General features: G+C 65.8%; 2 protein-coding genes across 6 annotated transcripts; both read right to left on the bottom strand.

Moving 5' to 3' along the window:
* Positions 1-135: 135 nt before the first annotated feature.
* On the bottom strand, positions 136-19125 carry LOC129195410 (signal transducer and activator of transcription 5B). 5 transcript variants are annotated; one of them, XM_054801393.1, is made up of 19 exons: positions 18983-19125; positions 6431-6568; positions 6126-6282; positions 5951-6040; positions 5584-5758; positions 5377-5507; positions 5150-5301; positions 4912-5067; positions 4625-4804; positions 4392-4479; positions 4097-4219; positions 3815-3907; positions 3472-3678; positions 2942-3036; positions 2742-2872; positions 1882-2037; positions 1610-1661; positions 1099-1206; positions 136-1028 (listed from the first exon to the last, which is right to left on the bottom strand). In XM_054801393.1, the coding sequence occupies exons 2-19, from the start codon at positions 6556-6558 to the stop codon at positions 902-904; spliced, it is 2349 nt and encodes a 782-aa protein (XP_054657368.1). In that variant the 5' UTR covers positions 6559-6568; positions 18983-19125; the 3' UTR covers positions 136-901. The 5 variants fall into 5 exon arrangements, with proteins under 5 accessions (XP_054657368.1, XP_054657363.1, XP_054657364.1 ...); XM_054801388.1 differs by having other exon boundaries at positions 1867-2037; XM_054801389.1 differs by lacking the exon at positions 18983-19125 and adding an exon at positions 18666-18743 and having other exon boundaries at positions 1867-2037.
* LOC129195201 (uncharacterized) lies at positions 9019-23274 on the bottom strand. Its single transcript, XM_054801040.1, has 4 exons — positions 23254-23274; positions 22247-22337; positions 21700-22166; positions 9019-9169 (listed from the first exon to the last, which is right to left on the bottom strand). The coding sequence occupies exons 1-4, from the start codon at positions 23268-23270 to the stop codon at positions 9019-9021; spliced, it is 726 nt and encodes a 241-aa protein (XP_054657015.1). The 5' UTR covers positions 23271-23274.
* Between the last annotated feature and the right edge of the window lie 1946 nt (positions 23275-25220).

Genomic DNA, 25220 nt, shown 5'->3' on the forward strand with positions numbered 1-25220 from the left:
CTTGGCCAGGGATGGGGGGGCATGGGGCCACCCGCCTCCCCCTCAGCCCCTGCCCCCCAGGCTCCTCTCCCCCCCCCCCCCACTTACCAGGGCAGGGACCTGAGTCCTCCGCAAGACACACGTGAAACCCAGAGCTTTTGTGTTACAAAAATAGTCCGTGCTTTATTTACTCTGTGGTAGAAAAATAACATGGCCAGGACCCCAGAGCTTCTCGGCCACGGCAAGGGGAGAGGCGGGGGGGACAGAGGGCTCCACTCCTCCCAAACCACCCGCAGTGCCCAGCCGCCCTTGCTGGGTGCCCTCGCACCCTGCCTCCCTCATGCTGCACTGGCTCCGGAGGGGGATGCCGAGGCCGGGAGCCAAAGGGGCTCCCGCATCCTTGGGGGGCCAGAGGAGGAGACGAGGTCCGGGAGGGGACCCCGCCGCTGTGGAGCAGAGCACTAGCATGGGCTGGGGGGGGAAGCCCCAGCCGACCCCCCCCTCTGCCCCATGCCAGAGCCTGGTGTGCCCACACACCCCTGGGAACGGAGCCACGGGGTAGAACAAGAAGGCGACACGTACATTCTTAGTGACGACTGCGAAAGCAAACCTGAGGCCAGACCCCCGGCCCCCGCCCCGAGCAGCCCCTTGGTGGGGAGCAGGGTGGCTGCGGGGCCGGTGCTTGCAGAAGCGGAAAGCCGAAGCTGGGCCTCTTAAAAGGAACATACAGGAAAACCATGCGACAAATCCGCTGCCGTTTATACAAGGGCATAAACACCAAAGAGCCGGACGCCAGCCTGCGTTTTGGGGCAGCACAGAGCAAATCTCCGGGGCAGGGCCCACCCGCTGCCCCCCCGGCACAGAGACACAAACACAGCACAGACCCCGCAGTGCCGGGGCCGGGGGGCCGGGCACTCGCCCGTCACGACTGGGCGTGGGGGATCCACTGACTGTCCATGGGGCGCCGCAGCAGCTCCTCCACGTGCCTCGCCACGTCCATGGTGTCGTCCAGGTCAAAGTCCCCCTCGGGGTCCAGCACAGCGTCAGGACTGCGGGAGGCAGGGGGTGAGGGAGGGGAACCAGCTGCGGCCGGATGGGGACGGGGGACGTGATACCTACTTCTGGGCATACATGTTGTAATGGGGCTGGGAGCAGACGGCGGGCGAGGGAGCCTGGTCCATGTAGGTGGCACCTCCAGGGGCAGAATCACCTGATGCGCTGGCAAACCTGAGGGGGTGGGGGGCTTGTGAGTGCTGACATGGGACAGGACGGGCTCCCCCGGGGTGAAGTTGTGCTCCAGGAATTCCCACTGCCTCCAACCGACATCTCCCAAGGCTGATGGGGTGCGGGCAGGGGACCCAAACCCCACACCCACAAACAGCGACAACCTGCAGGTTCCCCAGCCCCCTGGGTGGCAGCACGGCGAGGGGGGGGGGGGTCCGCCTTCCTGGGGAACACGCGGCCCTGCCTTGGCCACAGGCCCACATTCCTCAGCCCCCAGCACCGACGTGGCCAGTGGTGGTGTCGGAGCCCGAGAGCAGAGGTGCCCTGTGCTGCCGGCCGCCCCAGCCAGCTCGCCGGGAACGATCCCATGGGACAACGCAGGGTCTGTGTTCAGGGTCAGACTTACTCTGGCACCACTTGCTTGATCTGTGGCTTCACGTATCCATCCACGGCTTTAGCTGGAGGAAAGAAGGCAGCACTAAGGCCCCGAGCTGCCGGCGCATGTCGCAAGCCTGCGGCGGGGCTGAGGGCTCACGCACGGCCAGCTGAGAGCCCCTGCGAGGCTGGATGCGGCCCCAGGGCGGGGGGATGCTGTCAGCCCCAGCTCCACCCCAGTGGGATACACGAAGGAGCGATACGCGTGGGGTGAAGGGGCAGCGCTACCTGGCGTGGACTCACAGAGAACCGGCGTGTAGTACTTGGAGAAGACCTCGTCCTTGGGCCGGTCGGGGAACACATAGATAAGGTAACTGAGGTCCCCAAGGCGGTCGGCAAGGGATCGGATGGAAAAGTCTCTGGTGGTGAAAGGCATCAGGTTCCAGAACATCCTCTCAGCTGGAAAACAAGAGCAAGGACCACAATGACACCCGGAGCCAGTGGCAGCTCCTGGCTCCGCTCTGGACATCGGCTGCAAGATCATGCTGAACATCAGACAGCATTTCCCACGCTGCATCCCTCCCCCAGCAACATTTAAGGACAAAACGCAGGCTGCCAGAAGACTGGATCAGCCAGGAGGCACAGTGAACTTGAGGCAGGTCTGGCCTCATTTGGACACGTGGGGCGCAGGTCCCCCCCGATAACGGGGGGCTCCATGGGACTTTGTGGTGCTGCTTGGCCACGCGACCCTCCAAAGGATGCTCTCACAAAGAACAATAACGAGCCAATTTGCTGCATGAGGTCAGGCAACCCATGCAAACCCCTCGCACCGGGAAGCGCTACAGAGTCACCGTGTTTCATACGGCCCCGAGTAAGTCCCCGTGGTTGGGTCGGACTGCTTGGCCCCGTCCGTCCTCCCCACCAAGGCCAGCATTCGGGCTGGATGCGGCCATGGCTGCAGTGAGCGACGGCAGCGCCGCTCCCCACAGGGCAGCCAAGGCATTCCCGCAGGCTCCCGTGCTCGCCCCTTTCCTGAGGAAGGCTCCTGCCTGCCCGGCCAAAACAGGAGGTGCCGGAGCAGCAGCACCAGCCCCATGGGCACAAGACAAGCGAGTCCCAGAGCAGGACCAGGGCCGGTGCGGGAACTCCCACCGTGCACTCACAGGAGTCGAACTTCCATGCGATGGTGATGCCGCCAATCTCCGAGTCGCTGAACCGCAGGAGGAAGGTCCCATCGGGCTTGTTGATGAGCAGGTCGTGCGCCTGCTGCTTGTTGACGAAGCCCAGGATGGCCCTAGGCAGAGCGGAGCCGTCAGGGCCGGGGGGCTCGGGGCCAGGCAGCATGGGGCAGGGCGGTTCTTACCCGTCGTTCCAGTGCGGCTTCAGATGCTTCTTCAGCACCTCCATAACCCCGTCAAACCACTGCCAGAAGGTGTAATTCCTCCCGGGCAGGTTTTCCTGTGAAATCCCCAGAAAATGAGCACTCCTGCCTCCAGCCTCTTAGCTGCTGTTAAACAGCACAAGCGTTTGGTGCAGCAGCAGAGACTTGGGGACCCGGACTGCGGGACACCCGCCAGCGCTGCCAAACCAGGCACAGGTCAGCTCGGCCAGGCAGCGCAGCCCCAGGGGAGCGCCAGCAATGCCTCCCCGAGGACACAGACCCCGTCTGTGGGCCCTAGAGCACCCCGTGTCCCTCCATGCAAGGAAGGTGACACCTCCCGCCCCACTGCAGCTGACAGCCGTCTTGTTTTTCCACCACTCCAGCAAAAAACAGCTCCACGGGAGGGACGTGTCCCCCGGCACAAGCACTGGTACCGTGAGCGTAGCAAAGCCCCTGTCCCAAAGCACAGCAGGACCCCGGGGCTCTCCCAGCACAGAGCCCAGCCCGCTCACCCGGTTGAACTGGGACCAGGACACCGTGGTGCTGCTGTAGTCCTCCAGGTGGGAGCTGGTGCTGTTGAAGAGCTTCTGTGCCAGGAACACCAAGTTCTCCTTGGTCAGCCCACGGCTGCTCTGCACCTCTGCCTTGAACTTCATGTTGAGCGCCTCGCAGAGCTGCGGCCACTGCACCTTGTCAGGCACGGCGAAGGGTACGCGGCCCTGGGGCAGCACAGAGCAGGGTCAGTGCCGAGCTCTGCCTGCCGCCTCTCCCCGTCTGCAGACTGAATCCAACTCCTACAGCCCCCCCCGGCGTGGATGGGGCCTGTCCTGACCCCCCCACGGCACTGGCACTCACAGGCTCGGCGAAGGCGTTGTCCCAGAGCACGGTGGCCGTGGCGTTGTTGTCCTGGCTCCCGTGCACAATCACCACCACAGGCAGGGACAGTGTCTGCCAGGAGGAAGGAGACCGGGATGGGCTGTGGGGCACCACGGAAGCATTGCCCACCTTCACCCACAGACACCCCCGGGCCACCCCGGTCTGCACAGATGCCCCATGACCTCACACCCTGCCCTGCCCCACATCTGTGCCCCACGGCTGGCCCAGGCCCTGCAGAGGGGACATGGCTGGTGGCTTTACCTTCACCTGGAAGACCAGCTCATTGCCACCAACACTGAACTGCGACTCGAAGAGGATGGTAAACTTCTCCTCCGTCACTGACTCAGCCCCACGGCGGTCCGAGCGCTTGATCCGCTTCAGGGACTGCGGGGACACAAGGAGTGAGCATGGAGGGACAGATGGGGACACGAGGGGATACCGGGGTGAACACAGCGGGGATGCAACACAGATGGGGACAGGAGAGGTGAACGCAGGGGGACATGAGGGGACAGGAGGTGGGAGCATGCGTCGGGAGGGGGGAGCCAGCAGCACTCACCATGTTGCGGAAGTGGGCGCTGAGCGTCCCCGTGGCCTGGTGATACTCCATCACGCAGCAGTTGTTGAGGATCTCCCCGCTGCTCTCGCTGCCGTGGGAAGGCACAGGGTCAGGGGGACCAGCAGGACTGGGGTGCACCCCCCGCTCCGGGTCCTGCTTCCTCAGCAGCCCCAGCCCCCCATGCAGCCCCGTCCCACCCCCCCCCAGCACGCCCTCAGCCCCCCGGGCATTACTTGCGGGTGCTCTCATTCTTCAGCAGGGCCTTGGCTTGCTGCTCGCTGATGATGGTGGCCTTCACCTGGGGGGGGTTCATGTGCACGTTCAGCTTCCCCCCCACCAGGAGCCGCACGGTGGCTGCAAACTTGGTCTGTGTCTTCAGCACCTGGGGGGGCTGCTTCTCGATGATGAAGGTGCTGGAGGGGGGGGGGGCAAGGGGGTCAGGGGCAGGCGGGCAGAGCAGCCCCAGCCCAGCCCCCCCACCCTGCCGGGTGCCTCAGCCAAGCTGGGCCCCCACCTCTACCTGGTCACCAGGGCGGAGATGATGTCGGTGATGGTGCCGTTCAGCTCTGACAGCATCTCCTCCACCGGGCCCGGGATCGGCAGCTGCTGGCACAAGTGCTCGGCCCGGCGGATCTGCTGCCGGTTCTGCCAGATGATCTCTGCCAGCTTCTCACACCTGGGGGAAATGGGGCTCAGCACCGCGCTGAGGCTCAGCACCCCATCCTGCCCCACTGGGCACGACCGGTGCCGGCACCCACCAGGTCTGCAGCACGTCCAGGGTGCCCTCGGGGGGGCCCCCGTTCCCCGCTAGCTGCTGCCGACGCTTCCACTGGATCAGCTCGTCATCCAGGATGGTCGTTTGCTGCTTGCGCAGCAGCTGCAGCGTCTTCTGGTGCTTCTCAGCCAGGTCCTGCAAGGCGGGACGATGTTACGGGGCTCGGGGACGGCGGCACAGCTGGCCCAGGGCCGGGGCGGCAGCACTCACCACGCGGTACTGCTGTAGTGTCTGGGCCTCCCGGTGCAGCCAGGCCTCCAGCGACGCCTTCTTCTGCTGCAGCGTCGTCTCCCGCGACAGGCGCTCCTGGGGGCCCAGCTGGGAGAGCTGGGAGAACTGGGCTGGGGGACGGGGCGTGACGTTAGAACCGGCATCGCCAGCGCCCCGGCCCCTGCGCTCCCCTGGCCCCCCACCCACCTTGGAGGCGCATGTTCTCCTGGTACTGGATGATGAAGTACTCCTGCGTCTGCTGCAGCTTCTTGAGCTCATTCTCCGAGTCCTGCGTGATGAGCCGCAGCTCTTCAAAGGTCTGGTTGATCTGCAGGTGCTTCTGCGACATGGCGTCCACCAGGGTGCCGGCCGGCGAGGGGCTCTGCACGGGGCACAGGGAGCGCTCAGCACGGCAAGGGGACCCTGGCGCTGGGGACAGTGGGGACCCAGAGCAGGCGCTGCCTCAGGGCCGCTCCCATCATCCCAGTCCTGGAGACCCCAAGCATCCCCCCATCCTGTGGGACTCGTTCACTCGCCCCCCTCACGCTGCAGACGTCCCACGGCCCCCACTCACGTTGTTTGCCTCCCGCACCAGCCGCTGCTCGTGGTAGAGGATGTGCCGGATGCAGCGCACCAGCTCCATGGGGCACCGGTCGTACGTGTTCTGCAGGGAGAGCACAGCCTGAGCCAGGCGTGGGGCAGGGACACCCCTCCGGCCCCACAGCCCCTGCCCACAGACCCCCACTTGCCTGTAGCTGTGTGGCATAGTGCCCCAGCTTGATCTTCAGCAGGAAGCCGTCTTCTCCCACTTGGTGGTCTGCCTTCTTCTGCAGCTCCTGAATCAGCCCCTCCAGCAGCTGCGTCGCCTTCACGTTCTCCTGGGGGTTGTCGAGGTCGATGGAGTCCCTGCGCGTGCAGAGCAGAGCAGCGGCATCAGGGCAGCCCCGGCCCTGCATGGGGGCTCCCCGGCAGAGGGGGGCAGCCGCCGGCACCCCAACGGCGGGTGCTGCCAAGCCCAGCATCCCCCACGGGGACGAGGACCCCGCTGACCTACCATGCCTGGCTCTCGATCCACTGCGACAGGTAGTGCCGCACCTCGATGGGAAAGTGCTGCCCGTAGAGCGCCTGCATCTGCCGCAGGGCTTCGCCCTGGAGCTGCTGCGCCTGGATCCACACCGCCATGGCTCACCACCTGCCGGGGACACGGCTCATCAGGGCCGGGTGCTGCACCCTGGGTGGGAGGGTCCGGCCCCCGCAAGCCCTTCGTGGGAGACTCCAGGTTCCCAAAGCCCTTCGCAGGAGCATCCGGATTCTCCGGTGCTGCCGGAGCCACCTCCAGCTGCCAAAGGAAGGGTCAAGCAGGGAAAAGGGACCCCGGCTCTGAGTCACCCCTCTTTTCTAGGAAGAGCCCTGGGATGGGTCTGAGGCCACGAACGCGCCTCTGCGCTGACTCTCCACATGGTAATCATTTCCCCTTGCTGCGCCGCGGGATCGCAGCCATCGCCAGCCACGCAAATGAGGAAACGGGGCCGGGGGGAGGGCTGGTGAGAAATCCAGGGTGACGCAGAGCGGAGGCCCCCCCTGTGCTCACCCCACCTCCTGCCCGCACCCTGGCAGCGCGGGCAGGCAGACGGGCAGGAGCAGCCCCAAGGGCCCACGCGGCACCGCAGCCCCCGGCGGGTCCCCGGTCCCACGGCTGCCGCACATCCCGTGCGCCAACACCGCAGAGGAGATGCCATGCGGAGCGCGGAGCTTCCCAAAGCGAGTTTTGGGGCGGCTCTGGCTCCGTGCAGGAGCGCTGCCAGCTCCCACCCGCCACGCGGCTCCAGTGCCCCAGCTCACACGGGGCAGCCGCGGCAGGCAGGGAGAAAGGACGGGCAGGGACGGTGCCTATAAAAAGCCCGTGCATCCCCCGCCACGGCTGTATGTGCAGCTTGGTGGGGCCTGGAGAAACAACCTGGCAGTCGAGTCTTTGAGGGTGACGGGATGATGAGCGACGAGGGAGGGCCTGGGGGGCTTGCGTGCGAGCCAAGAACGCGGCAATAAATAGCATTTACACACACCGCCAAACCACCTGGGATTTAGCATCGTGTGGAGGTACTGGCGGGGGTGCAAGGCCTTGGGCTGCGTCCCAAGGCCAAGTGGCCAGGACCGGATCCGGTTACCGCACCAGCCGGTGACAAGCAGAGGGAGCTGGGGACCACACCAGCGGGGGCTGCGCCTCCCTCCCTCCCCGAAACGCTTTGTTCAGCCTCAGAAATAGCCGGTGGCCCGAGGGGCTTCAAAAGCAGCCAGTGCCATCCCGCGGGCAGGGGTGTACACCGGGGGAGCACACGGCGGGGGACGACGGCAGCAGGTCCAGGTGGAGCAGCCACGGCTGGAGCCCCCGAGCCCTGTGCACCCACCCCCTGCGCAGGAAGAGGAACAATAACCGAGAGTTGGCTAAAAATGAATTTTTCCCCTATAAAAAGGGAGGAACGTTTCCACATTCACAGAAATCACCGAGTTGGAAATCCTGTTGGCAAAGAGGGGACTGGGGAGGCATAAAAATGCAGACAAGGAGAGGAAGGGAAGGCAGGATGGCCGACAGCAGGATGCACGCTGGCAGTTAGAAATTGCGGATGCTTGATAAGAGGCATCGGTGAGAACTGCTGCCCCGGCAGAGCCAAGGAGAGCAGCCACGGCCGCGCCGGCACCATCGTGCCACAAACAGCCAAAGTTCCCAGAGCAGCGGGGACATCTGCACGGATAGAGAGCAAACAAATGCCGCCCTGCCTATCGAGAAAATGGTGATCTCTTCCCATCTCGCGGTGACAAAACACTTCCTATTCCACTCCAGCATGTTGTTAAGCAACAAGTCTCAGGCTGCTGCTGCGGTGAGCCAGCAGACACCACGCTCGGCCGGTGCTGGCCTGAGAGCAGGAGCATCACTGCTGGGGCGCCCAGCAGAAGGCGAGCCAGCATCATGTCAGCCTTTACAAGGGGACCGCGTAGCAGCCGATGGCATTATGGCTCATCCGGCGCACGCCTTGACCGAAGGCAGGGCTGTCCCCGGGGCCATGCTACCCCAGTGGATAAGCGCACCCCCAAAAAAACCACTCGTGCCAGGCTCGGACATGACCTCCACGGGCATCACCAATGCAACAGTGGGTGTTTCTCTGAGCACTTTATTTTTGTCTCCCATGTCTCACCCATGGATTGACAAACCAAACTTCCCCAAGGGCCACAGGGCCCCCAAGTGCCCTGGTACAAGTCACCAGTGCTGCCTGCCATGAGCAAACGAGGTTTTCCAGCCACGAGACCCAGCAAGGCTGGGGCAACAGCTCTGCTTCAGCAAGAGATACAGCACCGCGGTCCCACCGTGCAGCTGGAGCTGTGCACCCCTTCCAGGCAGCCCTGCACCCCTGTGCCCAGCCAGTGCCCCGGCGTGGTCCATGCCCAGCACCACGCTCCTCGGCAGCACCGCCGGCGAGCGCTCGCAGGGACCTCCTTGGAGCCTCGGGACGGTCTCACCCCTGCACCCAGGGACCGGATCCCTCCTCACGTTATCCCCGCCGGTGCATCGCCCCAGCCCTGCAGCCGCCTGGCTCAGGAAACCTCTCCAGGGTTGGGCAGACAGGGCCTGCTCCAGCCTGCTGGCGTTTACCCACCCCCGGCGCCGTCCGCAGCCCACCAGCCGTGGCGCTCCCCGTAGCTCCCGCACCCTGGCAGGGACGGGCAGCGCTGCTGCAGTGTCACGCACTGCCACGGGTCAGTCGTGCTGCAGCCGCCGGCCACGCGCACGCTCAAACAACTGCAAGAGACAGATAATTGCGGTGGTTTAAGATACTTTGCATTTACTTGCTGGCAGTGAGCTATAACCCACCCATTACCACAGCTCGGTTAACCAGCAGCAACTCAACAAGCCACAGCAACGCGCTCACCGGTGACTTATCGCCTGCGAAGCAGCACACGCGGCAGCTTCCCGGAGGTAGGACAAGTGCCATGGAGAGGGACGCCAGCCCCGTGGGGACAGCGTGGGCAGGGCAGGCGCAGAGGGAAGGGAGATGCTGGCAGTCATCACTTCTGCATCCAACAGCCCCGCTTCCCGCTGCGATGGGGAGGTACCACCAAAGAGGCTGCAAAAATGGGTGAAACAAACCCAAAAGGGGTGCCCAGAGAGCCAGAGGCAGCGGCAGGGTAGAGGACAGGCAGGAGGAGGCTGGCAGCACCGCTGGGGCCAGGGATGGCCAGGGGACCCGATGTGACCACACCAGGGACGGGCCACGGCCGCAGCAGCAGCCCTGGTGGCAGAAGCAGAGTGGCAGGAGCAGTGGCACCTCCCGGCCATCGTCACGAGCTACAGGAAAGCCAAAGCGAGCCAGAGCACGTCTGCGGGCAGACAAAAGGAGGGAAATGCCTCATGGGGCGAGGCCAGCGGCGGCGCCTTCCCCTGTGCCATGGGCACGGCAAAACCCAAACATGGGCAGCGCCCGCCCAGGGGCTGGCACACGCACCGCCGCAGGATGCTCACAGGATGCTCGCTGTTTGCAGCTGCAGGATGCTTGCAGCACGCAGCCACCGTGGGGACATCCCCATGGGCAGGGCACCCCTGCCCTGGCACTGGCACAGCCGCCGACGGCAGCCCTGTGCCCAGTTCCGTGCCGGGCAGGGGCCAAGAGTCAGGCAAAACCCTGGGGGGGGGCCATGGCAAAGGGCTCTGGCCCTAACCCCTCCAGCCCCACACACCAGACCCATGCAGCCCCTCCACCGCGGTGGCTCCCGCTCTGCCCCTTGCCCAGCACTCTCCCAGCCCGGGGGTCTCTGGAGCAGCGTCTCCTCTGGGCAGGGGCACAGCGCTTTGCCCCTGGTGCTGGGCTCTGACAGGCAGCAGCCCTGCGCCCACCACGGCTGCCTCCTCCCGCCGCAGTAAACAGACAGACACGTGGTTTCTCGGCACCTCCGGGAGCCCTCGATCGCTTCCAGGTCAGAGCCGGCCTCGCTCGCAGCCGCCGGGCCGGACCCTGCATGCCTCACAGCCGGTGCTGCCGGGGGGCTCCGGTCCTGCCCCAGCCAGCGCCACTCCTGCCCCCCGGCAGCCCCAGTGGGAAGGAATCCTACGTCCCCCGAGAAGGGCAGCCCCAAGCAGGCTCCCTCCGGGGCAGGATCCGGCCCCCAACCAGGTCATGGGAATGGCGGTGCTGGCAGCCGAAAGGAGCCGCTCGGCACGCAGAAGGGCTCCGGTTCCCCCAACACAGACACCCACCCCTCCTGCCCGCAATGGCTCGCCCTCCTGCCCACACCAGCTCACCCCAGGGGACCCGCTGGAGCCCCTGGGCAGCCGACAGCCCCATTCAGCTGGACCCTGCCCAGGGCTCCCCCAGCTCACCCTCCTCACCCTCGCACGTGGGCCTGCCTGCCGCAGGCAGCGAACGCTGCTGCGCACCACGTCCTACCCCACAACTGGGGGGCACAGAGGGCTCCGCATCCACCCGAGGGACCCTACAGCCCCAGGGTCATCCCGGACGGTGACTCCCCCAGGCACGGGCTTGGCGGGTCCGGCAGAGCCCCAGGGCTCAGCGCGGTTCCCGGCTCCTCCAGGGCACAGGAACCGCAGCCCCGGCAGCCCCGGCAACGTGGGGTGCCCCGTTCCGCAGCTGCACTCACCCAGGGTCGTGCACGACTCTGCCCCACGCACCGCTCTGGCGTCCTGGCCCCAGGGCAGCCTGGCCACAGCTCCAGGCAGGCGCTGCCGGCAAAGCCAGGCTCCCGGGGCAGCCGTTTCTCAGGCTGCGTGCTACAGGAAGGAGCAGAGAGCAGCTATTTCCTTCCAAAATGTCAGCTGCCTGCGCAGGGCAGCCAGCCCCAGGCTGCCAGCAGCTTCCTCTGCCACTGCTGCGTGCGCGGTGCACGCCGAGGGAGCAGGGCCGGCAACCCCTCCATGCTCAGCCCCGCACTCCTCCCCGGTGCTGGGCACAGCCTCTGCCCCCAGCAGGTCGGTGGGGCTGAGCCCCCCGGAGCCCCCGCGGGCAGCCGGGGACGGGACCCCAGGGACCGCCGCAGGAGTTCGGCATGGGGGAGACGGGACTGACTCACCTGCACCCCCCCGCTCTGCTCACACACCCCCCCCCAGCACACAGTGTTGGGGTACAGCCCGCACCGGGAACACTGGGGTGCTGGTGAGCAGCCCCCCGGCCCCCCAGGTCCCACTCAGAGCTGCCGGCCGGGGCTGGCAGACGCTGGGTGTGCAGCGGAGCCGGCGCGGAGGGCCGCGGCGATGGGAACAGGGCGGCTTGCCCGTTTCACGCTTGCCTGTGGTTTCCAGCTTTCGGCTGGGAGGTGGCAGTGCCTGCCCGGTGCGGGAGGCAAGCTTCTTCTAGAAGCTCGGTCCTTTGATGGGTTTTGTTTTGTCTCCCGCAGAAGAGCGGCAACAGCCTACAACTTCGCCCTGGCGGCGGCCGACCGCCCTGGCACGCCAGAGCCCCCGGCCCACGCTGGAAACTGCCGGGGGCCAGGCAAGCAGGGTCGGGAGCCGCGGGGCTGACGGAAGAGGCACGGCCAGCTCTGGAAACACAACGTGCCCCCCCCTCGAGGGCTGAGGTAACAGCCCCCGCAGCCCGCAGGCAGAACTGGGACTGGCAGCGCCGGGACCAACCGGGCTTCCCGGCAACTTCGGGAGGCAAAAAATGGAGAACTCGCATCGTTACAGGAACAAGGAAACCCCACGCGCAGCCTGACACTGCCCAGGGAGAAATCGGCCCCGCAGGCAGGTGGAGATGCCCCGGCCGGGGACCGGCACCGCTGCACAAGCGGTGGGGGGGGCTCAGAACCGGGGGGGCTGCCTGCAGCTCGGCTCATGCCGCAGGCCTGGGGCTGTACCCACCCGCTGGTGTTTGCCACCCTTGGGAACGGTTTTTCTCCCCTCTTCAGATTTTCCCTTCCAACCACAGAGGCTCAGAAACCTGCGTCAAACCAAAACCACCAAAATACCCAACGAAATCCCAGCAAAATCCCTCAAATCCAAGGGCTAGGACCTAGAGAGAAAAATCACCCCAATGCACTGAGAGCTGCCCTGGTGCAGCCGCGGCCAGATACAGGCGTTGCCCCGGCACGATTCCCTCAAATGCCGAGCACGGAGCAGGACCAGCACCGGCAGGACCCAGGTCCCCGCAGCAGAGCGGGGTTGGGGGGGGGGGGGGCGGGCCACGGCCACACTGCCACCACCCTGGCCGAGCTCGTCGGACCCTGCGCAGGCTGGGCTGGAGGCTGCGGCTGCTCGGGAACAACGGGGGGTCTGTCTGGGCACCAGGGGGGCCGGGGGCTGAGCGGAGCAGGGCGGCGTGGGGCTGGCAGCCTGCCCACCCAGCTGGCCGCAGGCAGCCAGTGCCGGAGCAAGAGCCAGGCACTGGTGGGCAGGACACACCGCGCAGCCATACCGGCAGAGCCGAACGCCCACCCGCGCAGTGGCACACGGTGTGCCCCCACAGGCACAAGTCCAGCGTGGATCCTGTGGGACATCCGCCACAGGGAGCCCAATCCCCGCCAGCACCGGTGCTACCCCCGCCGTAAGCCCACTGACAGGATTAGAGAGGCCTGGGCAGAGCTTTAATTACTCCCGACTCCCTGGGGCCAAGCAGACGAATTAACCGGCTGTGGGGCTGGCACCGCAGGGAGCTGCCAGCTCTGATGCCTCAGGGTCCCGGGGCTTCCCCTGGACTCGGTGGGGGGGATCCCGGGGTGGGCACAGAGCCACTGGCCACCCACAGCATCCCAGCTCCGGGCAGGCACCCGCCCTCGCCCAGGAGGGGATGCGCAGCCGCCACGTGCCAGGGCACTTGATGAAGGTATTTTTCCTCCACAATAATAACGACCCACCCCAACCCCCTGCATCACCTTGCCGAGGGTGAAGCACCCGCCCGCAGGAGGTGCAGCCCCCAGGCACTAGTGCGCTGCGCCCGCTCCAGCACAGCAGGGAGGGTCCAGCTCCATCCCCGTCCTCCATCCCAGGAGGGAAGAGGCATCCCCCCCAAACATGGCCCTGGAGAAGGGCAGGGAGGCGACAGGATCCCAGCAAAGCCCCAGGGGGCAGCAGCTTCAGGCTTAGGAACGGGCCAGGCAGATCTGGGACGAGGGAGAAGCCCCCGCGCCCCCGCCAGCTGGTTCAGCTTTGTGAAGCCCCTTCCAACAAACCAGCCAAGCAGAGCAGCCGCCTCCCAGGGACCCTGCAGATGCCCCGGGGTCCTAACGGTCCCGTGCCAGCACCCCACCCCCCCCACCCCCCGCACCGAGGCTGCCTCCAGCACAGCCCCAGGCTCTCTGCTAATCCCTGCTCAGACCAGCACCAGCCCAGGAGGGATGGGCTGGTCGGAAGGACCTGAGGATTAAGCTCATTTCAGTGACGAATTAGTCCCGATTGGGGTCTGGAGACACAATTTCATTTTATCTGCCACGCTCCAGCGAGCGCACACAATCGCACTAATCCAGTCGCCGGCCAGGCTGGATTTGCAGAGCAGGACCCAGGTGGGCCGGGGGAGATGTGGGCAGCGCTGGCACCGGCTGCACCGCTCCGGCCACATCCCCCCCGCCGCAGCTCGTGCTCTCCATGGGGCAGGGGAGCCGGCGCAGAAGCCTCCCCCAACGCCGGCACGGCTGTCCCGCAGCCCAGCCTGCACGCCACGGGCACCTGGGGTGGGACAAGGACCCGCTGCTCTGCCCAACCACCCTGCCCGGAGAAGAGGCACCAACCACACTGCAAGACGACGCAGTGTACGCGTCAGGCGGGCAGACACTCACGCCCTCGTCTTCAGGAGCAAACATCGAAAGCAGGCGCACGAGGATGCCGCCAACAGCAGCCAGCGCGGAGCCCGCGCGGTGCCTGGGAAAACGCTCGCCAGCCCTCTGCCCCGCCAGCCACCGCAGATGTCCCAGCCCAGCAGCACCCTGTCACCCCTGCCCGAGGGCAGGCCCAGGCAGCAGGCTGCGGCACAGCGCCGGGCTCCCGTCGGTGTGGGCTGACAGCCCAGTGATGCGTCCTGTCAACAGGAAAACTGCTCCCGGGCATCACGGCCTCCTGCCACGCCGGGCAGGGGCAGGCAGGGCACGAGCCCTGTGCTGTCAGGCACCAAGAGGAGTCGAGATCCCGCGAACAGCCCCCGCACCTCCACCATGCTCTGCCCCTCCGGGTGCCAGGGTCTGCACCCCAGCAGCCGCCCTGCACGGGGAGATGCTCTCGCACCAGCTCAGCAGAGCAGGAGGGACGGAGGGTAAAGCCTTGCCTTCGGAAGGAGGTACACAGACCCCCAGGGATGCTGGCAAGAAGGGGGACCAGTCAGAATGGGAATAAAAAGCCAAAACATCAATAGTTTCTGCAACAGAAATCTTTCAGAATAGGTAAACCTCACAGTCAAACCCGGCCAGGGGTTAAACCCAGCGTTCATCCCCGATGCATGCAAACGAGTCCAGGTGGGAGAGCTGGGTTTTGGCTTTCCTCACCCCGGGACACGCTCCGCAGCCCCAGGAGCGGCAGCAGCTGCTGGCGGTGCGGGGGCAGAGGGGAGTCCCGGCCTCTGGGCTGCACCGCGTAGCGCCGCACCTAAGCGTTTCCAAAGGGCTCAGGTGACTAACGGGGTTATAAACGGAGCGTGCCGGGCCAGGGCAATTGTGCCACCCAGAGCTGCAGCCCGAAAGCGGCAGGGCCGCACGTTAACACCACCAAATAGGACAGAGATCATTTTACAGCTGTTGTAGCCAGCGTGAAGGGCTCGGATACACCGCCGGTGAGAGCTGCCTCTTTCTCTGCTAAAAGCTTTGCAGACAGCCATCAAGAGACAGGGACAAAAAGCCAGACAGAGCACGCACCCAGCACTCAGCCGCTCGGCGGCCAGGGCCGTGCTGATGCCGCGCAGGCTCTTCAAGCTCTACCCCAGCACCAGCCTTTTCCCCAATTCCCTCCCCGACAGAGCTGTGCTATAAACCAGCGTTTACATCTCACAACAACAGGAAGACACGAAGTTGCAGCGAAAATGGAGATTGCAAAACTCACCAGTGACTGTTTGAACAGGGAGCGAGTCGTGACCATGTTAGGGTTCGGCTATACCGCTGCGGCCACCTGAGCCCGGCGAGAAGCCGCCCAGCAGCACATCGCTCCCCGGCTTGGCAGAAAGCAGGAGCTGGCACTAGGGGAAAACGCAGGGCACAAAGCGTGCCTGCCCGCGAGCAGCCAGCTCTCCCGGCCCCTCTGGTGCAGCTAGATCAGTGGATTCTGCTTTATCAGCAAGTAGGCTCAGCCCTATCGGCCAGGAAGCCGTGTTCGCATGTGTGCCTCCCCCTCGACGTTTCCCAACGCGGCGGGAGAAGCGGTTCGCAGCAGCCTACCTTTTATCAGCCAGCAGATGTTGCTAGAACTGTTGCTGCATGTAAAATTCAGGCATGCCCAGCGCCGCTTGGATCCCTGCACCGGCCACGCGGTGCCAGGGTAAACACCCCCGCCCCCTTCCTCCCGGGATCAAAACACTTGGGGGTTGCAAAATAGACACCCCATGAAAGGAAAGGCATGCCACAGAATCATTACAGCTGTCGAGGCTACTTCTCCCAGAGCATGCTGGAGCCCCAGCCGGCACAGCCTCCCAGACCAGAGCCGCCTGCGTGGCCGCAGAGCCAAGTCCTGATCCATCCCGGCGAGGCGGGGACTGGCGAGCCCCTGCGTCCGTCCCCCAGCACACGCAGCCCTGCGCCGGGCTCCCCTGTGGCAGGCACCACCGTGGTACGTTTGGCCTCGTAACGCGGAGGCCGCTCCGAGGGCAGCGCCCACGGCCGCGCGGTGGGAAGCCGGCAGCCGTTGCGGCCCCACGGGGCAGAGGGACCGCGGCCCCCAGCGCAGGCACCGGCGGGGTTGCCGACACAAGGGAGGTCCTGCTCAACCCACATGCCGCCCTGCTGTGTGGGGGCTCCTGCTGGCTCCCGGGGCTGCCGCGAAGCCTGTCAAGCACAGACCAGCTTACAGTAATTCCTTGCAAACCATAAAGTCATTTCCCAGTCGACGAGGTTGCTTTACTGTACTCAGCACAGCACAGTCACCACTCGCCACCCCACCACCCACGCTGTGGAGGAGTACAAGGAGCAGGGATTTTTCGCAAGCAGTGTATCTGGGTTTTGCTATCACTCGAGAAAGGGCTGGGAAACCCCACGGCAGAGACCTCACAGCTGCTTTGGAGTCAGCACTTCCCCTGCAGCGAGAGGGGAAGGTCCCTCCAGAGGCTCCGTGCAACTTTGCGTCAAGCATCCCTGGCTGCAACTCCCTGTCCCCAGCACCAGCATCCCTCATCCTACCCCAAAGCATCAACCTCGGGACAAGGCGGGCGCACCAAAGCTGGCGAGGTGGCTGTAGTGACAACTGCCAGGGGGCAAACACCCCCCTCAAGGGAGGATGCTGTCAAAGTGCCATGAAACAGAGAGTAGGTGACAGCCACCTGTCACACCCCCTTCCCAGCCCGGCTCTCCCACGTCCTTGGGCACGGGCTGTTGGCACCTCTCAGCCTGCACCAGAGCTCCTCCCGCCATGCGGCTGCACATGCGGCACAGCACGGTGCTCCCCAGCAACAATCCCCGCTCTCCAGGGACGGTTATAAAACCCAGGGAGACGGTCTCCATCCTCACGTCCAGCACCATGGGGACCTGGGAGCCACATAAGGTCAGGCTGCGATCCCGACAGCTTTGGGAGCACCCAGCGCTTGCTGCAGCCATCCACAGGCAGGTGACCCTGACACCCCCAACACCTCCCCCTCACCGGAGCCACACGGACAGGGCAGAGCCACGCTCGGTGCCGGGCCCCAAGCAAACCTCCCTCCTGCACAGGATCGTTGTGCTGGTGCGCACACATTGAAGCACGACGGCAAACCTCAGCTGGAAATTGCCACTGAGAGAGCGCCGCAACAGCAGCCAGCCCTCCCGTGCCAGCGCAGGGCTGCGTTCCCCACGACAGGCACAGGGCCTTCCTCCCGAAGTCGGGGCACAGAGATGAGGGGGGGAAAAACTCCTGTAAAGCTCCCGCAGCGCAGGGCTGGTGCCCTGGTCTCCAGACCACCCCACAGCGCACATGCCAACTGCCTCTGTGGATGCCGACTGCTGTGGCTCACACCGCTCCTGCCGTGGCTGTGAGTACTGCCGGGATGCAGGCCTGGCCGCAGGCAGATGTCGGGGTGAGCCAGCCCAGGGCCAGGAACATCCTGCGAGACTTTGCGCACCACGTCCCTGCCACGGGTGAGCCGCACAGCCCTGCACCGCGGTCCCGCCACGGCAGCGTCGTGCCTTGCGCCCCTCGGCAATGCACCCCAACCACCGCAAGCAAATCGCTTGCCGTCATTGCCTGTCCCCATCCTCTGCCACGGGGCTCCCCTGCGCACGGCAGGGCACGCGGGCTCCTGCCGAGCCTCACCACGAGTTCACACGAGTCGACGGCCCCGGCACCGCGCTGCAGCTGACATCAGAGGTGTTACTACCGTCAGCAGTTCAGGCGGAGGCACAGTTGGGGAGTCCTCGGCAGCACCAATGCCTGCACCCCAGTGCCGATGCGAGCTGGGCGCTGGAGCCCCGGAGTCGCTCGGTGTCACGGCAAAGAGCTGCCGGGAGCCCGGCCTGGCGTGAGCCTGGTTGTCGGCTGGCTGGGCGCTGAGCCCTGACAGCTCCCGTATCCCACCGGACAGGTGGCCGCCGCTCCCCTGGGCTCGCAGTCACCGGGCCGCGTGCCCCGGCCAGCACACGAGCTGGGTGAAAGGCCACCGGGCGCTGCAGTCCCCCAGGGTGTCCCCGCTCCCGCTTCGCACGGGGCAACTTTTTCCTTCAACTCTGCCCGGCAGCGCAGAGCCGTGTGTCCCACCGCCCCGGCGAGCTGGACCCCGTTCCCATCGTGCTGCCCCGGTCCGATGTGCTGCTGCTGCTGCGGGAACCCCGCCTGCCCGGACACCCCCCCCCCCGCCCCCCCCGCCTGCCCGAGGCTGGAGCTCGGGGCTGCCACCCCCTCCCTCTCCGCCCGCCGGGACGCGCAACGCCGGTTTCTGCGCTTCCCCCGCGGCCGCCGCTTAGGCAGGGCCCGTCCCGAGCCGGCGGTGGCGAGAACCGGCCCCGCTCCGCCGGGCAACGAGCGCCCCCGCCCCGGGATGCGCCGCGGCACCGGGACGGCCCCGCCGCCCGCCCCGGCCCGCGCGGCGGCCGCGCAAAGTCCGCCCGCCCGAACCCCCGGGTGCGCTGCGCCCGGAGCGGCCCCGCTCGCTGCCCGCGTCCCTGCCCGCGTCCCTGCCCGGCCCTGCCCGCACCTGCGCGGCCCCTCTACCCGCAGCGAGGCCGCGGGCCCGGCCGGCGCCACCGCAGCGCCCCGCGCCCGGCCCCGCCGACGAGCAGCGCCCGGACGGGAGTTACGAAACACCCAAAATATTTACCGACGGGCGGAGGGAGGGGAGGGGAGGCGCACCCCGAGCCCCGGCCGCCCCCCGCCGCAGGTGCCCCCGAGCCCCGCCGCCCCCCGCCCGGGTGCGGCCGCGGAAAAGCGAAAGCGGCCCCGGCCCGGCCCGGGCCCGGTCCCAACCCCGGCGGCGATGGCGGGTGTCGTCTCCCCCCCACGCCCCGCTCCTACCTGCGGCCGCGGCGGCGGCTGCGGCTCCGCTGCTCCGGCGGCTCTCGGCGCTCGGTTCCGCCGCCGCTCTGCCCCCTCCGGCCGCCGCCGCCGCCGCCGCCTGCGCCGCCTCCCGCCGCCGCCGCCCGGCCCGGCCAGGCCCGCGCGGCACCGCCCCCCCCCCCCCCCCGCGGCACCGCCCCCCGCCCGCCCCCCGCCGCGCCACCGGTACCGGGCACCGGGTAACGGCACCGGGCACCGCGCACGGGCAGAGCCCGAAGCACTTGCAGGCTTCGGCACCCGCTGTGGCGGGGCACAAACTGTCAGCGGAGTTTGGCACCGGCGAGCGGGGAGGTCCAAAGCAGCAACAGGCGTTGGTGCTGGGCACGGGGGTGCCCAAACCGGGATCGGGCAGCGGCAGGAGCCTGCACCGCCACCGGGCACGGGATCCTCGCGCTTGGGGGATCGCACTCCAACACCAGCACGGGCACTGGGGGAGCCCACTGCAGCACTGGGCACCGGTACCGGGATCAGGTCCCCAACACCAGGCACGGCCGGGAGCCCCCAGAGGCACCGGGAGCCCCCATGGGCACCCAGACCCCCGTCTGCACCTCTCCTTTCTCCCACATCCTCCCCGGTTCCCCGAGCCTCTGGCCATTTCCTCCTCGCCATCATCCCTGCCCACGGGACGGGCTCTTCCCCCGTGGCCACCCCAGCCGCCCACCCACCCCGCTGCCGGCCGGCCCCTCTTGGCACAACCCGGACAGCCGCTGGGCTGCAGCGAAGGTGCGAGCGCTGCCCGTTGCACCTATAATATTTCTTAATGGTTTCTTTGTGCTGTGCTGCCTGCAGGCCTCGGCTGCCTCCCGCTCGCCCTGAACCTCTCGGAGCAGAGGCTGCGTGGGCTCCCACGCCTGGGGAGAATGGGTTTCCCATGGGAATCATGTGGGTCCTGCCAGGGTTCGCATGTGAGTACCAGGAGAGAAAGGAAATCCCACCCCGTCGAGTGCAGGATGAGTAATGCCACCGCCCCAGCTCCCGCCGGCTCCGCAAGCTTCCTCCCTTCTGGTAACTCAGAACACAGGGGACAGGCACGCAGGGGACTCCCGGCACGAGGAGCGTGGTGCCGGGGCTGCTCCAGCGGCTCAGGTTGGGCTCACGGGGAAAAGCTCCCGCGCTGCAGGGCCGGCGGTGCCGGCCAGCCCAGGGGTGCAGGGGGAGGCCACCATCCAAGGTCGGGGAAAGTGGGACTCCACCAGACCAGGGAGCCTCTGGGGACAGGAGTTATCCAAAAGGTGAGACCAGCGGGGATGAGCGTAGCAGCCATGAGCTACCTCCCGATGACAGAGTCCCGTCAGGTTTCCTCAGTCCCTGCACGTGCCGCACGGCGCAGCAGCCGCTCGAGCAGGTACATCCACGCTGGGGTGCCGCACCGGCTGCTGGCCCGGGCAGGATTCAGGTGGTGTCACAGCCGAGGACGGAGACCACTGCAGGATGGGAGCACCGGCCCGGCATCGCGGGGTCCGTGGGGTTTATCAGCTGCTGTGCCTGCTGTGCCAGACCCGGGCTCCCCACATCTGCCTGATGGGGGTTCCCCAGACCCTGGTGTCCTGTTCCCTCGCCCCTGTGGTACCGGGTGGCCGCACACACGGCTGCAGGGGTGCCTCGTGCTCACTCTGGCCAGCGACTGCACCGGGCCCTCCACGTGAAACGAGCTCAGAACTCCTGTTTGGATCCGGATGCCCTCTCCTGCTGCAGGCCCCGGGCTGATGCCGTGAGGCCACATGCACGGTCAGGGTCTGCACCGCAGCCGGGTCCCCAGCGCTGCCGCAGCCTTGCGCACAACGGGGCAAGGATACCGGGAGTGAAGGCAGGGTAACGGGCACCAATGCATCTCCCTCTCCCGAGCCGCCACGTCCCCCGCAAGCTGTAAGGAGAACCAAGGCACTACCTGGACCTCTGGTGTCCCCCAAACAGGGAAAGGTGGCAGCGGCCATGAGAACACCAGCCCGAGAGGCTCTTGCACAGCTGCCAACCCACACCCAACACCTCCCAGGCAGCACTGGCACCCCAAGGCGATGGGGCACCCCGGGTGACGGGGCACCCCAGGCAGCGGGCGGTTGCCGTATAGTGGCAGGGAGAGGCGGCTGGGCAGGAAGCAATACTGGGTGTGCTTGTTTCTGCTTGAGTGCTCTCGCCAGCCGCATGGGATCTCCTGGGCTTTCACTTTCGTTACCAGTTAATCTTCTGTGGCCTCAAAAAACTCTGGAGGGAAATTCAGCGGGCGCATGGCGCTGTCCCGCTCTGGCCTGGGAGAAGCGTGGGGGAACCCTGCCCGGGGCTGGTGACGACCCAGTGCCAGCCCTGGGAAACCGGGAGAGACGGGCTTGGCTCTCCTTGCTCAAGTGCCGGTGCTGGGACAGGATCGTTCTCGGGACAGTTAATGCGCCGGCAATTGCAAATTGCTCGGCAATTATGTAAGAGCATGGTCCCAAGTTCTCAGCTCTCCATTTTTTTTAATCTATGGCTTTTGTAGTAAGTCCTCCTCTTTCCTTCGGGAGCGTGCAGCCATGGGAGCTGGCTGGCAGGGAAGCGAGCCCAGGGGACTGTGCTGTGAGCCCTGAAAGCCGGGGCCACGGCAGGAACACGGCAGGATGCCCAGGGACCCTCGTCCAGCCGGCAAAGCCACAGCCTGCCCGGGGTGCCACTGCCTTCGGGGCTCTGCTGCCCAGACTGACGTCTCCAAACAGCCCTTCTCCAGCTCCAGCTCCTCACCGCCTAGTCCGGCCCCACGTGTCCCAGAGATAAATATCTGTGGGCTGGGCAGGCACCACCCCAGCACCTGCTCCCATGCAAATGCCAGCCACAAACCGGTGCTTTTCAGCTCACCTCCTCCCCGCCAGCACTCGCTATGTGTCCAGAGCAGCCAGGGATGAACGGGACGGCCCGGGGGGACGAGTGGCTCCAGCTCGAGCAGCTCCCAGCTCCCACCAAACGTTTTGTCGCGTGTGCTCGTACACTCAGGAGGCATCTTGCGCACACGGAGCTGACACATCACTGCTGAGCCACTGCCAGCAGAGTCCTGGCTGCCGTTCCCAGCGCTCCCGCGGCGCTCCAGACCTCGCGAGGAGGTGAGCTGGGACCCTGGTGAGATGGGGACGGGTGCCCAGCGTGGGGCCAGCATTTTCCACGCAGTCTTTTTCCACTAAGACAAAGGAAAGGAATGGGGAAACCGGCGAAAGGACTGCACTCCCTGCCCTCCCTGCTTTGGCTGGGGATGCTTACGCTCCAGCAAGTTGCATCACGCGGACAAACGGCTTTCACAATCCCCGGCCCACATAACCCATCGGCGCAGTCATCCAGGCACTGGCTGCTCCTGCTGAGAAAATCAAGGTCACACGCAATGTCTGTGGCTGTCGGGCCTCCAGCTGGGCACAGCGGGTCCAGGCAGCTCAGAGGGTCCCAGGGATGCAGCCCTCCCCGTGCCAGAGACCCGGACGGCCACATGTGCTCGGGAGGGCTGGAAAACATAGACAAACCATCCTCCGTTCCCTCTCCACTTCCCTCCGACTTGTCCCTCCCCTTTTTGGTAGGCAGGGGAAAAAAAAAAAGGGGGGGAATAAATTAGTGATGGGAGAGAAAGTGGAGAGTGCTCCGTGCTGAGAGGGCAAATGGAATCAAATCAAAAAGTTTTGTTTCAAAATGATCCCAAGGAAAAATCTGAGCTGGCTAGTGAGGATGTTGCCCAAGAGAAATTCTTCCTTTGTGAGGGAAGAAGGGAATGGGGGAACAGCATCTGATGGAGAGGCTGCCCCAGCAATGCCCCGGCGATGTCCCGGCTCTGCCCTGGTGATGCCCTGGCACTGCCCCAGCAACGCCCTGGCAATGTCCCGGCTCTGCCCTGGTGATGCCCTGGCACTGCCCTAGCAATGCTCCGGCAGCAGCGGCTGCACTAGTGGTGGCTTTTGGGGACCGCTCTCAGCAACAGGCAGCCCCAGGATCTGTCTGGGCAGGACAGACTCTGCAAACACCAGAGGAGGTTCCTGGGCACGGCCGGCGTTCCCCTCTCCGCCATCTCGCCCGGCCCCACGTCGGTGCAGAGTGGCCAGACCCTGCCGTGAGAGAGTCGGTGCTGGGATGGTGCATCAGCATCCAGGGGATCTAACGAGCAGCTCCAGCATTTCTAGGCAGGGCAGGAAAGGTGGATTTTCCAGCCGACCGAGCATGGCAAAGCACTTGAGCCTGCTTGCAAGCCCGACAAGCTCCTGGTGCTGCTGTGTCCCTGCTCTTACCGGGACTTCTCTTGCATTGGTCCTCAGAAAGTCTCAAAAAGCCTCTGGGAAGATAAACAGTGTCCAGGCTGAGCTGTGGCCAAACACGTTGTCATCTCAGATGAGCTCAACAGGATGCCGAGTGACGTTGCACATTCAGGGGAGAGAGGGAGCATGGGGCTTCGTAATTGATTTCCTAGAAAATTGCCTCTGTGTTTGGAGCAGGAGCATGAGGAGCGCAGGCAGAGCAGCCTTCTTCTCTAAGTGGCATTTCGAGGGTCTTAATTATTTCTCAGGAGTGGAAGTATTTATTTAGGCAGGCTCTGGAGTGGTCCCAAGGCTGCTGGCTGTTGCCCTCCCCTCCCCAAAGCCCTCCGGCACATTCTGTACACGAGGCTCCTCTGCATCCCTCTCTGCTGTTCCCGGGATGTGCAGGGCACAGGGCTCAGTGCTTGGCCAAAGCGCAAATGCACCGACCACATCGCCCGTGGGCAGGATGCAGCCTCTGCTCCATCCCCTTGAGCTTATCAGTGAGGCGGGAGGTCTCGCCAAGGACCCCAGCCTCAACCCATCCCCACTTTGGGTCCCACACGGTCCCAAATCTGCGCTGAGGCCAGAAAACCCTGTTGCGATAATCCAGCTCAGCTAATGAAAAGCACATGAATCCCCAAATTAGTCACAGCTTCATGTTTTCCCACTCCATTTCAAACGCAGCGAGGGCAAAGCTTTCAGCAGGGCTGTGCTGGTACCGCAGCCCCCAGCATGCTGCTCTCCTGCCCGCCTCGGCAGCTCCGAGCCCCTTCTGCTCCTGGGTGCAGGTGGCCATGGGCAGGGACCACGTCACCGGTTCGGTCACACGAGCTCAGCAAGCTGCGGCCATCTTCCCCTGCGGCGGTTTTCACTCCTAGGTCTCCGGCCAGCGCCTTCCCTGGCTCCTCGCCCCCAGCAGCGTTTCTTCCCAGGGCTCTCTGGAGAGCGGAGTGGGCAGGAACGCCTCGAGCAGCGGCAAAGAGCTGAGGCCGTTGCCTTGCGGTTCCGCTTCCCCCAGCTGCCCCCGAGGAAGGTGCTGTCCTGGTGTCTGGGCACGGTGTGTCCCGGTTTCCCTGACGTGGGCCATAAATCCTCCTTCGAGGAGAGGGGGATGCGCCCAGTGCTGCCAAAGCCGGGGTGGGCGCAGGGCGCAGGGAATGGCCTGCCCGTGCCAGCATGGCCCTGCCTGTGCCAACATGGCCCTGCCATCCCTCGGGACACACGCGTGACGCAGAGGGGGCAGCCCGGAGCCGGCCGGGCTATTTCAGCTGCGGCTGAGGGATGCGAAGGGACGTCCCATGGGAGAGCCGGCCCAGATGGGTCCCGCAGGGCCCAGACCCTGCCGGGAGGGAGAAGATGCAAAACCCCAGGGAAGGAGGATGCTGCTTGTGGAGAGCAGGGCCAGCGACCGGCCAGGGCACAGCGTGGGCAGCGTCGACCCTGCCGGGGCCCGGTCAGCCCACGGGCAGCGTGCGGCTCAGAGCTGACGTGCCGGGGAAAGCGGGGGGCACCCAGGAAGCTCGTCACCATCGGAAGCTCGTCACCGGCGCAGGCTCAGCCCCACGGTGCTTCGTGCCAGCAAGAGGGGAGGATCTGCTCCAGCAAAAACCTGGGAAATGGCATTTTGTCCAAGGGGGAATTTCCACAGGAAACCTCTGCTTCCAGCCACTTGGATATGGCTGGGAACAACCCCAGCAAAGGCTCCGTCTCGGCAGCCAACGGGCATTATTGCCTGGGCAAAGGCTCTTTATTCCCTCATTATTCATCCAGCTCGGAAAAAACATCCAGGTTTCTGCTTTCTGAAAAACACGGGGCATCAACAGCCAGTCTGGGTCGGCGATGGGAACCGGAGCCCCTGCACCCGGGGAGGCATGGGGGGCCCTAGCCAGCACCCATGGCCCAGCCGGGACCGAGGGCACAAGCATCTCGTGCCCACCCCAGGGCTGGGGCTGGCTGGG

The sequence above is a fragment of the Grus americana genome, chromosome 22 (assembly GCF_028858705.1).
Source record: "Grus americana isolate bGruAme1 chromosome 22, bGruAme1.mat, whole genome shotgun sequence".
NCBI classification, from domain to species: Eukaryota; Metazoa; Chordata; class Aves; order Gruiformes; family Gruidae; genus Grus; species Grus americana.

What these genes read in the sequence shown, in the direction of transcription:
- LOC129195410 (XM_054801388.1), bottom strand. Translation starts at nt 6,558, where the DNA reads ATGGCGGTGTGGATCCAGGCGCAGCAGCTCCAGGGCGAAGCCCTGCGG. An exon ending in GGAGAACATGCGCCTCCAAG is followed by an intron (nt 5,508 to 5,583) that starts GTGGGTGGGGGG and finishes CCCGTCCCCCAG; the next exon opens with CCCAGTTCTCCCAGCTCTCC. An exon ending in CGCATGGAAGTTCGACTCCT is followed by an intron (nt 2,038 to 2,741) that starts GTGAGTGCACGG and finishes CTTGTTTTCCAG; the next exon opens with CTGAGAGGATGTTCTGGAAC.
- LOC129195201 (XM_054801040.1), bottom strand. An exon ending in GTGATGCAACTTGCTGGAGC is followed by an intron (nt 22,167 to 22,246) that starts GTAAGCATCCCC and finishes CCTTTGTCTTAG; the next exon opens with TGGAAAAAGACTGCGTGGAA. An exon ending in GAGAAGGGCTGTTTGGAGAC is followed by an intron (nt 9,170 to 21,699) that starts GTCAGTCTGGGC and finishes TGTCTCTTGCAG; the next exon opens with TTGTTTGAGCGTGCGCGTGG.